Source organism: Eucyclogobius newberryi, unplaced genomic scaffold, assembly GCF_026437365.1.
Source record: "Eucyclogobius newberryi isolate DKJ021-1_F unplaced genomic scaffold, fEucNew1.0.hap1 SCAF_14, whole genome shotgun sequence".
In the NCBI taxonomy this organism is placed as follows: Eukaryota; Metazoa; Chordata; class Actinopteri; order Gobiiformes; family Gobiidae; genus Eucyclogobius; species Eucyclogobius newberryi.
Window position 1 is genome coordinate 17106730 of NW_027315768.1, and position 14772 is coordinate 17121501.

The 14772-nt window shown below is 39.6% G+C and overlaps 1 protein-coding gene across 1 annotated transcript; it reads left to right on the top strand.

Moving 5' to 3' along the window:
• Nucleotides 1-9258: 9258 nt before the first annotated feature.
• pcdh8 (protocadherin 8) lies at nt 9259-13722 on the top strand. The gene is made up of 4 exons (XM_072444589.1): nt 9259-11711; nt 11842-11912; nt 12358-12491; nt 13212-13722. Exons 1-4 carry the CDS (start codon nt 9375-9377, stop codon nt 13553-13555), a joined length of 2886 nt encoding a protein of 961 aa, XP_072300690.1. The 5' UTR covers nt 9259-9374; the 3' UTR covers nt 13556-13722.
• The last annotated feature ends 1050 nt before the right edge of the window (nt 13723-14772 follow it).

A 14772-nucleotide genomic window follows, 5' to 3' on the forward strand; every position in this document is an offset into this window, starting at 1 on the left:
TTGTTATAATTTTTATTTTTATTTGCTCTTACGTTCTGGTTGTGTTCTTTGTATTGTGTTTTTTTGTATTTCAAAAATGAACTGATAATAAAATAACTGCACAACAATATTTACAAATGTGCATGCATAACTCCCAGTCAACGAGCCAAAGTAACTGCTATAAATGGCTAACCACATCTAAAAGTCTCTTACCAGGACACACTGGTTTGACAACGAATATATTAACCAACTGTGGCGCACACCAAATGACAGACATCCAATACATCAATTTAATATCCAACGGGGATAACAAACGCAAATCATAATTCATACCTCCATCCGTGATAATAACGAGCATGGCTTGTATTGTGTGGAAAATGTCAAGTAAACAATATTTCTGGCGCCTGAAGCTTTATATTATCTCTTTTCATAGATCTCCGTCAAAGACATTTTTATTATCTGCAAATGAAGTAAAATGCAGTATGAAAATGAAAAGAAAAATACATATGAAGGCTGATAATATATTTATGTATGACAACTCTGTATATCTAATAACAGCAACTAGTATTTATGATAATTATTTGCTAGTGCAATGCAATGCCAATTTCTTCACAGAAAGTGTGAAGATCTCTTTATTTAATGATGATGTACTGAAAGAGCCATCTCTGCAGGTGTGTTGTATGTTTGAATTCTAACAAGCAGGTGCAGAGAAACTCTTTATCTAAAGATAACTTGTTATAAACAACAAGTTATAAAGTGTGATTTTGACTATATATATTTATGAAGACCAAAACAAACAAGCTGTAAAGCGGCTGGGATTGTTTGGATTATATCCAGTGGTGGAAAGTAAAAAAGTACAAAAGAAAAAGTACACAAATATTAGGTATCTGCATTAACCTCAATACGTTTTACTTTTACTTCACTACATTTGGTGCAGGAGTCTGTACTTTCAATTCCACATTTTTTAATTGGACTATTAAATAAAATGTACTTTCTGTTTGGTTTGATTGCTTATAGTTTTAGCATGTTCATAATGCTTTCTCAATATCACTACATCCAACTCTTCAAGCAGCCGCATTAAATACCTTTGCCCTTTACTCTCAAAGTACAATTTTATAAAAGTACTTAAATACAAATTTATGTAGATTTTTAATATGTGATTTTTAGTTTTTTTGTTTACCGTACTTTTTTGTTCTTGTCTCTGTACATTTACTTTACAAAATTAACTTCTTCACCACTGGTTGTACTCCTTAATGAGTAGATATATTTTATTTGTCAGTGGGTACATTTACATGGGCAGATAAAATCACAGCATAATCAGATAACCCCATAATTAAATCTGATGTTGGTGTGTGCTTACACAAGAGAAATCTGATCATCAAAAACACTTGCGAACAAGTGTGTGTCAGGCAATTAGTGGATTACTAGAGTAACTGTTGAATTTGGAAGACAAAATACAATTAATTTTAAAATAACCTTCTCATTCATAAAAACTCCTGCTTTTGTCTTTGCCCCTTTTGTTTGCATGTGTGAACAATCAGAAATCCATCTACTCATATTGAATGCAGTTTATGAAATTGGACGGTAGCCATATGATAAATACTAATCGTGTGGCGTGCATGTTAACATAGCCACTGTAGGAAGCAGTCTAACAGTGTAAACATCATTCTCAATATATTTACCACGTATAAGAACAAATGTGGGTGTCTCTATTTAGTTTCAAATTGAGTAATAGCTTTACAAACACATCGCAATAATAATGATCCTGATGATGGTCCCAGGCATGGATAAAGTGTGCAAAACCCACTAAAGAGCTACAAAAATTAATCAACTAATCGTGACCAGTCGACTAGGAAAACATTATTCCAGTCATATTCTGATGAATATATTGGGCTTGGTAATGCAGCCTCTAAAACACATACAGCAATACCTTTTATAACAAAGACAGTGGCATCAATAAATCAAAATGAAGGAATAAACCATTTCTGATGATTTTTTTATTCAATAATACACTTTAAATGTTCTCAATCTATAAATCTTCAGTCTTATTTTAATCTGTATTTGATTAAAAATATATAAAAACAGTCTCAAAGTACAATAGAAATGCTAATTTGACAAGGCGACTAATAAAACAATAATAATCGCTGACTAGATCACTCAAAAACAATTATTAGTTGCAGCCCTAAAAATCTACCAGCACATCCAACACTAATGATTTACAAATATATAAAATATAAGGAGAGAAAAGGCAAGAATGTAAGTACAGCCTTTGTCCACCATTCCTGCAAATAAAGACACAAGCGCTCAAGTTAGATTTAACTTGCGCCAACATCCTGCAAAGTATTTCCACTATATATTCTCAGAAATGGGACAAAAAGTGCTGCAATTTAACAGCTCCTCTTGACACTGTGGCTGCGCCCCAAAAGGAGGACCTGAGAGACATTTGTTCCCAGTGGCATATGCTTGGATTACTGCTCCTGGTGTTGAAACCAAATGCTGCCTCTTCCCTCCCTACCTGATCCGCTACGGGAAGCACCTCACACTTACCCACAAGGCCCCAGTGCGCTGCAGCGTCCACATCTGACACCTATTACTCACGTCTGATCATCGCTTGCTATTGTTGTGACGGAGAATGTCAACTGCCTATTAACGCCGTTCTTACCATTAATTAAAATCGCCTCTATATGCGCGAACAGATGGGCTGGGACATTAATCTGATGTAATGCTCTTACTGTCACCACCACACGTCTTAATCAAAAGGCGTGATCTGCATTAATCACCTGACTTAAGTGACAAACAAGTATCAGTGGAGCGTTAGCCCTTGCTTTGTTTGCGCTAGGACCTCTGCTGACCCTGCTAGTCTCCTATTGATCTGCGGACATACCTCGGCTAATGCGCTCGGTTAGGGCAATTAGCCGCTATGCTAAGTAGGGTCTATGAATCCGAAACTCTTCAAAGCCACCTTCCCTTTACGTGCATTCATTATGGCACGCAGCTTCCTACTCCAGCTGCTGCTATGTCTGTGCGATCTTTAGAGCACTCCACCCCGTCACAAGTTTAAATGTGTGAGACATTTGATCAGATTAAAATGTAATCCTCTTAGTGGCAAACAACTAATTTGGCTAATAATTCAGTATTACCTTCTGACTCTTCATAGGAGGCTAAGTGGCAGATTTGGGCACTCTGTTGTCACCGTGAGACTGTTGTTATGTTATGAAGGCTTTGTGCGTCTGGGAATGGTACTCGAGCACCTTATGCTTGATCCCACTAGAGCTGGAGTGTGCTGGTTTTCATCCTGTTTTTAATAACAACATAGTGAGGCAGGCGAGACAACATCATTTAAGTCACTATAGCAATTTATTCAATACATATGCTTGGTTTTCTATAAGGCCTACTTCAGTAGTACCATACACTTGTGTAATTATGCAGGAGGTACTGGAGATTGTGTTTCTCACTCAACTTGAAGACTAGTTTGCTAGACAAGTTTTCAAACATTTACATGGCCAAGTATAACTAGAATAACCACATAACCCAATAATTAGATCAGATGTGTGTTGTGTGTTTACAACTGGTGACATGTTATTCAATTACATTTAAGATTGTTGTATTTGGTAGACAAAGTACAGTGGATTTTAAACAAAATTGTCCTTCTCAACACCTGAATAATTGGAAAAGGAATCAGATTACTATGATCAGATGTAATTGTTTACATGACATTTCAATAATATGATGACTCCAGAAATCAGATAATGATCAGATTTTTTTGTATACATGTAAACATAGCTAATGAGACATATTTAGTTAATTTAAAACTGTTACAGCGTTACCAACTCATTCAATAAAACATTTCCAACATTCCAATTCTTCACGGTAATGAGTTCATGAGCACATTACACAACTTTCAGGAGGTAAAGTGGATTTCTGGATTTAACAACCAAGCAGTTTCCAATATACACAGGGTAAAAACGATTTCACCCTTCTACTTGATGAAATTGATTTTCATTTGGTTTGATCTTTTAATGGTCAGACAATATTTCGTGCCATTGTTTTTACACAGTGGGTAATCTGCATTTATTTACTTTACACTCAAATAAAAGAGATATTGATTAGTAATTGGCCAAGACAGGAAACATACATTCAGTATTCCATTGTGTACACAGCATTATATTGAATTTGTCAGATGTCCAGTTTATATTATAGAGAACAGCTTTTGAAGCCTGAACATTACATTCAAAATGATTCTATTATCTCTTTACCAACAAACACATGTTAGACTCTACTGTAAGTAGGGCTGGGCAATTAATCAACAGAGCGACAGACCAAGTCATGTGAAATCGTCAATTGTTTGTGAGGGTTTTTGAATCAAGAGTCCACAGTTGATCCTCTGTCACTAAAAACATGTGCTTATTAGATATTTAAATACAATTGGTGATGGCACAGATTAAGAGTCTGTATGTTTCTTAAAATCATTACCAAAAGCCATTTTACTTGACCAAATAAAATAAATCAATATGAGAAAACAAAGTCATGATTTTATTTTATTTTTTCCATTTTGCCCTGCCCTCCCCCAAAGTGTAAGGACAATACAAGCAAATATGAATTACTGCTATTCCACCTGGATATTATTTATGTACAGTTCAACTCAAAAGCTACACTGTCTATTCTCAACAAATGTATTGTATTTTTTAAATTGTCATTTCTGTTTCCAAGGTCTCTCAGGACGTCATCCCCAATGACTTCCACTGACGACTGAGTCAATCAAACAACAATACATTTTGTTGGGAAGAATACTCCCAATGTATCTCATTACAGAAAACTGAATACCTGTATTAAAATATATTTTCTTTTGTGTTCCCCACATGGTCCCCTCACAGTACTGTATTCTGAATACTTTTCCATGGCGTTGCTTTATGCTATAGAGCAAAAATACAACATACCGCAAATCCTTGTATGTTTCATCAGTAACAAAACTAAGGATCCCACAAGCACACACCATAAGAGCTTCTATTTTTGTCACTTATGCAGCACAGTTTGAAGCTTGTCTACCTTGAAATGTCTGCTATGTATTTCTTTAATATAGGAATGTAACAGTGTTCTGAACTCCACCAAGAGAAATTCAAAATGAGTACTGTCAATACATATTTTTGGAACATGTATTTAGATACTTCCCAAAACAAGTATATTCATTTTAATGGGACTTTGATCATGTATTATTTTGTAATGTTAATCTTTTGAATAGTGTTTTTAGAATAGAGCTTCCAAAACTGCAGCATGGTTAACTTTTTTTCTGGTAGTAATAAGAAGTATTTCACAACCAGTATTAGTCCTGTTGCATATTACTCATTTAGCTCTAGTTTAGTCTGAGATTATTTATTTTTTACCATCACGCACCCCGGTTGAAACCTAGTTTAGCCTTGGTCAAGTTGTTGTTGTTGTCTTTTGCCTGGATTAGCCCTTGTTTAATCCTATCTCAAAGTTAAACCTTGTCTAAAATATGACTTGGTGTAAAGGTCAAAGTTAGAATAAACATTTCATCACGCAAATTCAATTGATTTTATATGATGGCACGAGATTACAGCTCCATCATCTCCTCCTTCGTGTGCGAGTTCTCCAGCAAACCTCCTCCCTGGAGACGCCACCCCACTGCTGCTGCTCTTACGCTGTTGTTTTTTAGCACCTTGCTGCATGTCGACTCAAACAGTGAAGTGTCGAGGGCCCTTTGAAGCTGCCTAAAGACACCTTTTAATCAGAGCCTAATCACCCAAATGGTTGACAAAAGTCTGCCTGGGGTTGACTCATGCTCTTTTGTTATCACCATTGCGGTCGTTACTGGTGTGAGGATGTGGGGAGCGGGGAGGGCCAGAGGATCCTTCACACGTAGCTATCTGTTCTGCTGTCTGCCAGGAGCCCTGAGCCCGGTGTGGTCCAAAGACTGTGTGACTCGATGAACGGCAGTTGAATATGTGTGTGAACGGAGATGATGTTGATTGCACTGGCAGGTCTAAGAGCCAGTGAGCTACTCTGATAATGTATGTGTAATTAACTCCGTGGGTGTCCTCCAACGCAGCGCTAATCAAATGACACGATTGTCTGGCTTTGTGGCTGCTCTTAACTGGGTTACTTTAAAATCCCTTTCATGCTGTTTAGGCTAGGAGACATATTTACAGGAAATGGCAGGAATGTAGAGTATGAGCATCAAAATGAACCTTTATGTAAATAGCGTATGGATGTGCATGACTGACAGTATTTTGGAGCGAGACTAGTTTTAGTAAATTGACTGACTGGATGAGATATTGCATTGCTATAATAATATATATATATAACCTGGCACAAACATATTTCTTCCTCAGCATAGGTCAACGTTTTCTATGTACACGATTCCTGATATATGAACAGTAAATAATGAGTAAAATCAAATTTATCAAATCAAATTTATTTATAAACCACAATTCATACAAACTGCAATTCAAAGTGCTTTACAGTGTTTAAAACACAATTTAAAACAAGTAATAAAGTAAAACACAATGCAGTGTATAAAAATGTAAAACAATGTACATTAGAGTAAAGTAAAGAATAACAATAATGTAGTATTTTAAAATATTAAAAACCAGGTAAAATTATGTCATTAATAGGCGCGGCTAAACAAAACAGTTTTTAAATAAATACAAATTACATAAACGATAGGTCCTTTAAAGTGCTATGTCATCCATGGAGGAATGGAGGCGACCGAAGGCTAGATGTTGAAGACATCAAACAATTTCAATGATTAATTGAAATCAAATCGAAATACTAATCATTTTAAGTCTTTGTAACTAAAAACAAACAAACAAACAAAACAGGGAATTGAAGGAAAACTTTGCTCATCAATTTCTTTGTGACTAGAGCGTTGGAGGAGAGGGAGAAACCCAAGAGGATTACCGCACACCGCTTTACTTGCAAAAAGAAGCAGTGTTTTGGAATCCTTTATATTTATGAATTTCCAGGGTAAACATGCAATTAGTTTGTGTTTGAGTTTCATAAGTATTATTTGTGATTAAGTGTGTGATGTATCTGTAGATACAATTTTAAAACTATTGTGGGGTCAATAGTTCTGTAAGAATTTGTCCAGTAAAACCTAAAACTCTGCCTTCATCAAAATGTTAAGTGTATATCACTATCTCCTATTAAATAAACAAATTATATAATGTAAAAAAGACTTAAAACCATGCGCTGATATCAGTCACATGTATCTGAGTGGTTTTCATTTGCCAGGGCGCTCCTTATATCTTTCATATTTGGCAATTCTATGATTAATCATAGTTTCTCACTGAAATCACATGATGCTCCACTTTTACCTCAATTCCAGAATTACAACGTATTTGTTCACACTCTTTGAAAGGGTCTATGAAAAAAGATAAAGCTCTACCTATGAAAAATAATGCTGGTGTAAAACAATGTTACTTATTAACCAATAGATCAATGTGTTCGCTTACAAACAATGATCTATGAATCCTACTCTTATATTTTAATGCTGTAAACAAAGAAATGTACCACTCCAGTAAATATGCATATGTCTAATAATAATCATTATATAACTGCAACTTTCTACAACTACTGCTAACTTCTCGAAAATACTATTACCAGGGTAAAGAACCAATTGCAAACCGTCTACTCTATACTGTACATGCAGTACAGTAATCTACTCGAGTAAAGGTATTCTCCACATCTCTGCTCATTAGATATGGTTTGTGAGCATTTGCACCAGTTAGGCTATGAAAACCAGCCCACATTGACTTTTGACATTCGAGTTTATGCATTTCACCAAAGGTCAAATTGGATTTGGAGTAAACAGGCCACACCATACACTAACTTCAGGCTAATTCATATGTTAACACTAATCTATTTATCTGGGGCTAATGATTTCTGACAGACCACACTTGCCGATTCAAAACCCTGTCATTTTCAAGAACAGAATGCATCTCCTAATGTAAGCCTGCAGTGGCCTTATGATGAAATTGTTAAAAGGCGTCAATAGATGCGTGCAGCGCCAGCCTCCAGGGACTGCTTTTAAAAGTGATGCCCGTATTAAGATCAATTAATTTCAGCAACAACACTAATGTGATAATGTGTCCCTACAAAAGTAATGGTGACCCAGATTCAGAGTGTTGCATTGGTGATGTGTTGAGACAGGAAGCTAGACTAAAAAGTAGGCTACGTTCAGCCCATAATCATCTTTGAAGGGCATATAGCGCACATGCATAATTTAAACATGGCCCTAAACGCCACGCAACAAAACAGGAAGAAAATTGGTGTCTATTGATTATGGTTAAATATTCTTGTGCATATGGTGTATTTAGAGAAGCCAATTTCTGAAATGTCACTTCTTGACTGACAGTACAAAATAATTATAAATGGTAGAAAATGAGTTTGTGGATTTGCCTCAACCCAGCAGTGTTGCATTCGCACTCTCATAACAACAACTCAATTTAAAGAGCGTTGCTGCTGTCAAAACGTGCTCTTTTTTCTATTAGGGCTTTGCAAGTCAATAAGTCAATGTGTTTCTAAGCAAAGTAGTGCTAGAGCTAACCCAGTTTGAGAGCGTCGATGTGTATTCGGACACAGCATGTGTGGAGTGCCCTGGCAACGTGGAAAAATTAAAGGCAAATAAATGTATTGTTTACTGTAGTTTCCCTATTACGATTCAGTCAATTTCAAAGAAGAAATAATAAATACATAACATGATATTTGACTGAACATGTAAAAAAACTATGCATAGTATTTTTTATTTATTTATTAATTTATTTAACAATTATCATTATTTTTAACATTTTCTCAGCCCTCTTGATTTTACAAACTGACTGTAATATTTCTAAATTTAAAAAGTGTTCACATACATCTTTTTTGGACGTCAATAATGAGCAAACTAACAAATGTAAAAGGTTAACCATGTTTTCGTTTTAATCTGTGGTGAAACTGAATATAATAGGAATATAGTATATCTATGTATTGAAAAGTGATTCTAGTGTGTTTCCTGTAGAATCCACAAGTCTCTCACGTCTCTTCCACTGGACTCCTCCTGTCTACGGCACCACAATGTCTGTTCCAGTTTAATGAATTGCCAGATTTACTTAAGTAAAACTATTATCTGTCTGACTGGGGCTTAACAAAAAGTTTATCTTGTGGGGCCATTTGCAATGAGGTGTGAAACAGCCAAACGTGAGTCCCATTTGGCCCGTGCGCCGCGAGGCCATTGGTCAAAGCGGGCAGCTCATTTGCATACGCCAGAGTTTATAGCGCCAAAGAAGTCAGACAGCGAGATCACAGTCGACATTTCACCTGACAGCGACCAAGAGAACTTTGTGCATCATTTGTGACTTTTTAAAGTACTTTTTGATTCCCTTCAAACCGCCCTCAACATGGGAAATCTCAAAGTTGGGGGACTACTTTTGACTCTGCTTCTCCATCTGGCTCACTGCACCACCACCAGATATTTCACATACGAAGAGGACGCGCCCGGAACACAAATAGGAAACTTGTCTCAGGATCTGAAAATCGACCCGGCTGAGGACCCCGACACTTCGTTCCGCTTCATGCAAGAGAGCAACGACTCGTCTGTGATTCAGATGAGAGAGATCGACGGACTTTTGAGCGTGGCGGAGCGGATCGACAGAGAGCAGCTTTGCCCCAGGACGCCCCGTTGCCTCATCTCCTTTGACGTCGTCGCATTCACCAAAGAGAAATTCCAACTCATCCACGTTGAGATCGAGGTGAAAGACATCAACGACCACGCTCCGGTTTTCCCGCAGAACGAGACGCGCATTGAAATAATTGAGAATGTCCCAGTCAACTCCCGATTCCCACTTGACATCGCGTTGGATCAAGACGTCGGGGCAAACTACATCGAAAGTTACAACAGCAGCGCGTCTGTTCACTTTGCCATCGACGTGCGTGACCGTGACGACGGCGTGAAGTATGCGGAGCTGGTGCTGATGCGGGAGCTGGACAGAGAAGTGGAAGATTCCTACACACTTGAAGTAACCGCGTCTGACGGCGGCGCGCCTCCAAAGTCCGGCTCCGTGACAGTCTTCATTAAAGTTTTAGACTTTAACGACAACAGACCAACTTTCGAGCACGCGTCTCTCCAAGTCGAGCTGAACGAGGACGCGCCCGTTGGCCACAGAGTTTTGCGCGTGCACGCCTTCGACCCGGACGATGACGTAAACGGAGAGGTCACGTACGCGTTTGCCAATGGCCTTTCACCTGACGCGCGCAAACTTTTCCACGTCGATCCTTACACCGGGGACGTGACGCTGAAATCCCCTGTCGACTACGAGAAGAGGAAGTCTTACGAGCTGCACGTTAAAGCGTCCGATTTGGGGGAAAACGCGCTGCATTCCAGCTGCAAAGTGGTGATTGACGTTGTGGACGTGAACGACAACGCGCCGGAGATCGCCATCAAACCCATGACGTCCACGAGCGACGGCGTGGCGTACATCACGGAGGCGGCGGCCGCGGAGAGTTTTGTCGCTCTTATCAGCACCACGGACAGCGACTCGGGCTCCAACGGCTACGTGCGCGTCTCCCTCCTCGGGCATGAGCATTTCACCCTGCAGCAGGCCTACGGGGACACTTTCATGATCACAACCACCACCACGCTGGACAGAGAGAAGATTCCCGAGTACAACTTGACCGTGGTGGCCGAAGACCTGGGCAGCCCTCCGTTTAAAACCGTAAGACAGTATACCATTCGTGTCACAGATGAAAACGACAATGCGCCACTGTTCAGCAAATCTCTATATGAAGTTGGAGTGATCGAAAACAACATCCCCGGCTCTTACGTCATGACACTTGTGGCCCGTGACCCTGATGTAGCCAAGAATGCCAAGGTTTCATACACACTTGTCGATTCAGAGTTGCCGGGTGGATCGCCAGTGTCCACTTATGTGTCAATAGACTCCACAACCGGCTCTGTCTACACTTTAAGATCGTTTGACTACGAATCTCTCAAACAAATTGAATTGGTCATCCAGGCAGAGGACGGCGGCTCTCCCTCCCTCTCCAGCACCTCCACCATCCACATCAAAGTGGTCGACCAGAACGACAACAGCCCTCACTTCACCTACCCCATCCTCGTTAACGATTCTGCCGACATTGGCCTGCCCGTCAATGCCCCCGCCGGTTACTTGGCCCTCCGCGTGGCCGCCTTTGATGAAGACGACGGCGTGAACGCAGAGTTATCCTACCACATCGTCCAAGGTGACCTCAAGATATTCACTATTAACAAGAACACCGGAGAAATTGCCTTAAAACAATGCCTGACCGCAGAGATAGGAGACGTGCTGGAAATGCAAATCGAAGTGACGGACAATGGTAGGTCTCCACTCTCCAGCACGGCCTCTATAAAATTCATAGTCTCAGATATGGAGGCCTCAGAGGGCCAAGTTGTCATTGTGCTCCAGTCAAATGATGAAGGCATAGACTGGGACGGCTCACTCATTATTATTGTAGTCCTCAGTGGGGGCTGTGCACTGCTGTTGATTGCTATAGTGGTTGTAGCGGTCACGTGCAAACTTAGCTGCGGCACTAGAAATCGGCCTTCGAAAAGTGACAACCTGTTTACCAGCGTTCCCAGCGAAATCCTCTCCTCCAACATTTACACGGGTCACCAAAACTTCTACCTCAACCCCACGTCTTCATCCCTGGAGGAAAGCTGCTTGTACGAGGACGACAAGAGCGCCGATATTGAGACAAAGGTGAGTTGTTTTTTTCCCCCCCAAAAAAAACGATTTTCATATTCATGTGATGTTGCCAAGTGCTGCCTTGATCTTTGTGCCAAATATAAAAAAAAATAATCCTTTGCTCTTGTTTTGTTTGTTCTTTCAGATGTTCCTGCCCTCCAAGCGCTTCCAACCGGCATCCGTGTGGCAAGGCGACAAATACAGCCTTCAAGTGAGGTACGAAAAGTGAATGCAAAGACACAGCATCGAGATTCTAAAAAAGTGTTGCAGATATGAGTAATTTTTAGTACATTTTAATAAACCGGTAATATTTCTGGTTTAGGACTGGTCAAATTGTAATAGGATTTAACACTGCTAAAGACACATGTTTATATATTATAATAATTTTCATTTTAGTCTTGATCTATACAAGCTGTGTTATCACCTGCAAACTGTAATTAAATGATCCGTAGTTGTTCGCAGCATCAAAGCAATCACCTTCATTAGAAATTCTGTGTATATAGCTCTCGTTAACATGCATTCTGGCACGTGTGTAGCTTGGTAGCTTTGATTGGAAATGAGGTCAAAAGAGTATGGAAGGGTCAGAGCTTTGAACCGGGGGAAGACACATCCATAATCAAGCTTGTGTGCTCATACAATGCGTGTTGATTGTGTTGCGCAGTGGCATCGGACACACCGACCAGCAGAGCATGAAGGACAGCGGCAAAGGCGACAGCGACTTCAACGACAGCGACTCAGATGTCAGCGGCAGCGACGGCAGGAGGAACTTCAGCACCTTCCATCCCAGAATGAAAAGTGAGTTGAGACATAAAGGCCCCAACAACAATATACATTCAATACACACACACACACACACACACAAAAAAGAAACCCAAGAAATTCTTTAAAAACATAGATATTTTTATTGAAGTATACAGTGTGATACAAGGAACTAAAATTTAAAACTGGGAATTTCATGTGAGTTTCATCCTTATTTGAATTTTGCTGCAGTACATGTTGCTATCCTGGTGTGCAATGGTTTTCTAGTCTAGTGGGTCAAGCAAAATTGGGTCACAGACTCATTCAATAGACTGTACCTCCAATGCTGTGCCTGTCACGACCATTACTATAGTGAGACTCATCTTTCCGTGAATATTAGCTGTAACAATATTTTTCAGGGCTCAATATTTAGAGGGAGTCAAATAAGTTGTAACTACAGATGCTAAATGGAGTAAATACTCAATTCTAACCATTGCTCATGCATTTTTGAAGCTATTGTACATTTAGAAAAGGGTTTACTGGGATTATCTCTAAAAAATATTTGCAATATAATTATTTATTCTGATGTAACAACATATCAAAAAGTTGTTATTGTTACATGCTCATTTATGTGCCTCTTGTATAATTCTATGTGAGGTAATAAACAGGGAAGAGCAACTGAGCAATCGACATACACCGACCATTTCACCGACTTAAATTTGAAACCAAATCTTTAACTTCAGCCCTAACTTAACTCCACTTTCCTCTGGTTTTCAGGTTTATCCAGCGGCGCTAGCAGCCTGTGTGGAGAGGGCCCAATCCCGTACTGCAGCGCTCTGCCTCCACAGAGCATCAGAGCAGGCAGAGACAGCTCATACACTACAATGGGCTTCCCTCCGGCGCCTGTCTTCTGCCATCCCCAGGGCTACCCCACAGCCGGTTATGGCACCAATCGGCCCAAATCCCGGAGCAGCATGCAAACCTTTATCCACACGGGGACTCTGCCTTCTTACTTCTCTCAGCATCACCGCCAGCACACTACGGGGAACCCCGCACTGCACAAGCAAGGACCAAACATAGTAACGGTTGCATCTGCCTACGAGATCGCCACTATGTTTTAATAAGTTTGACCTGTGTGTAATGTATATATGGATAGAGTTATCATTATAATGTAAATCAGGTGTACAGCAAATTTTATTGTACATAATGTGTATTTTGTGCAAACTATTTAATTTAGTTGTTTAACAGGAATTGCACATTTTTCTAATAAATGCTTTATTAATTTGGACAGGTCTTATTTTTGCTTTATTTTGACTGGTCATGGCCATTGATACGTTTCTCTTACATAGATTCATTAGGAGTATGATGTCATAAATATAGCTGTATATTTTACTGGTGGTGGTAGTAGTAGTAGTAGTACCACTTTTTGGTAGCAGTAGAATTGAGTAGAGCACATTTGATGTAATCCAAGAATATTGGCACAGTGTGTAATACAGGACAATATATATATATAAGTCCTAATGGTTTCCTGTCTGCTTGAAGTTGCCTTTTGCAAATTCATGCATAATGAATTCCATCCTCCTAATACATGCTACAACGTGGGTGAAATGTCCCTGGACAAGACAGTATGTATAGATCAGAGCTGGAATTGAATCTTTGGTTTTGTGAGCAAACATACCAAGGGTAAGATAAACATTTACCACCACATCCTGCTTTTATTTAAAGGTGCACTATGGGTACGGCACCAGCTTGTCCCCAGGAAAATGCTTTGCCTGGAATGTTGCATTAAACATTTTCCTGATTATAAGTCGCACCTTTTTACATAGTTTTGGCCACGGTGCGACATATACTTTGGCGCGATATTCATTATTTTCGCACTGGCAACCGCATTTCACATGACAGCAGCAAGAGGGCGCTCTAGGCTCTAAGCAACGCAGAAGAAGAACCAGCTCTTCCTCTACCTCTTGAGTTTGAGGCGTTGTTTAGAAGTGACATTGAGGTTGTGATTAATTGTGCAGAGTAAGTGCAGTAATGTATGTACAAGTAGAAATAGTCAAAACTGTTCAAAATAACGTTGAGGCTGCGTTCACACTGTCGCAAACACTGCATCAAAATTGGAACAAAACCGAGGCTAATCCTGGAAGAAAACCTGGACTGGAGCAGGACTAAACCAGGACTAGAACAGGACCAAACCAAAGTCTTTGTAACCCTTATTTCTCACCAGTCTCTGAGGTCGTGGGTATTGCGGGTTACAGTTGAGATTTATAATGTAATGTGTTTTCTGTTGTTTTCCTATGCTAAAATGTACCAAACCAGCAGGACAGTGTCTTAGTGTCTC

What these genes read in the sequence shown, in the direction of transcription:
- pcdh8 (XM_072444589.1), top strand. Translation starts at nt 9,375, where the DNA reads ATGGGAAATCTCAAAGTTGGGGGACTACTTTTGACTCTGCTTCTCCAT. An exon ending in GCGCCGATATTGAGACAAAG is followed by an intron (nt 11,712 to 11,841) that starts GTGAGTTGTTTT and finishes TTGTTCTTTCAG; the next exon opens with ATGTTCCTGCCCTCCAAGCG. An exon ending in CTTCCATCCCAGAATGAAAA is followed by an intron (nt 12,492 to 13,211) that starts GTGAGTTGAGAC and finishes TCTGGTTTTCAG; the next exon opens with GTTTATCCAGCGGCGCTAGC.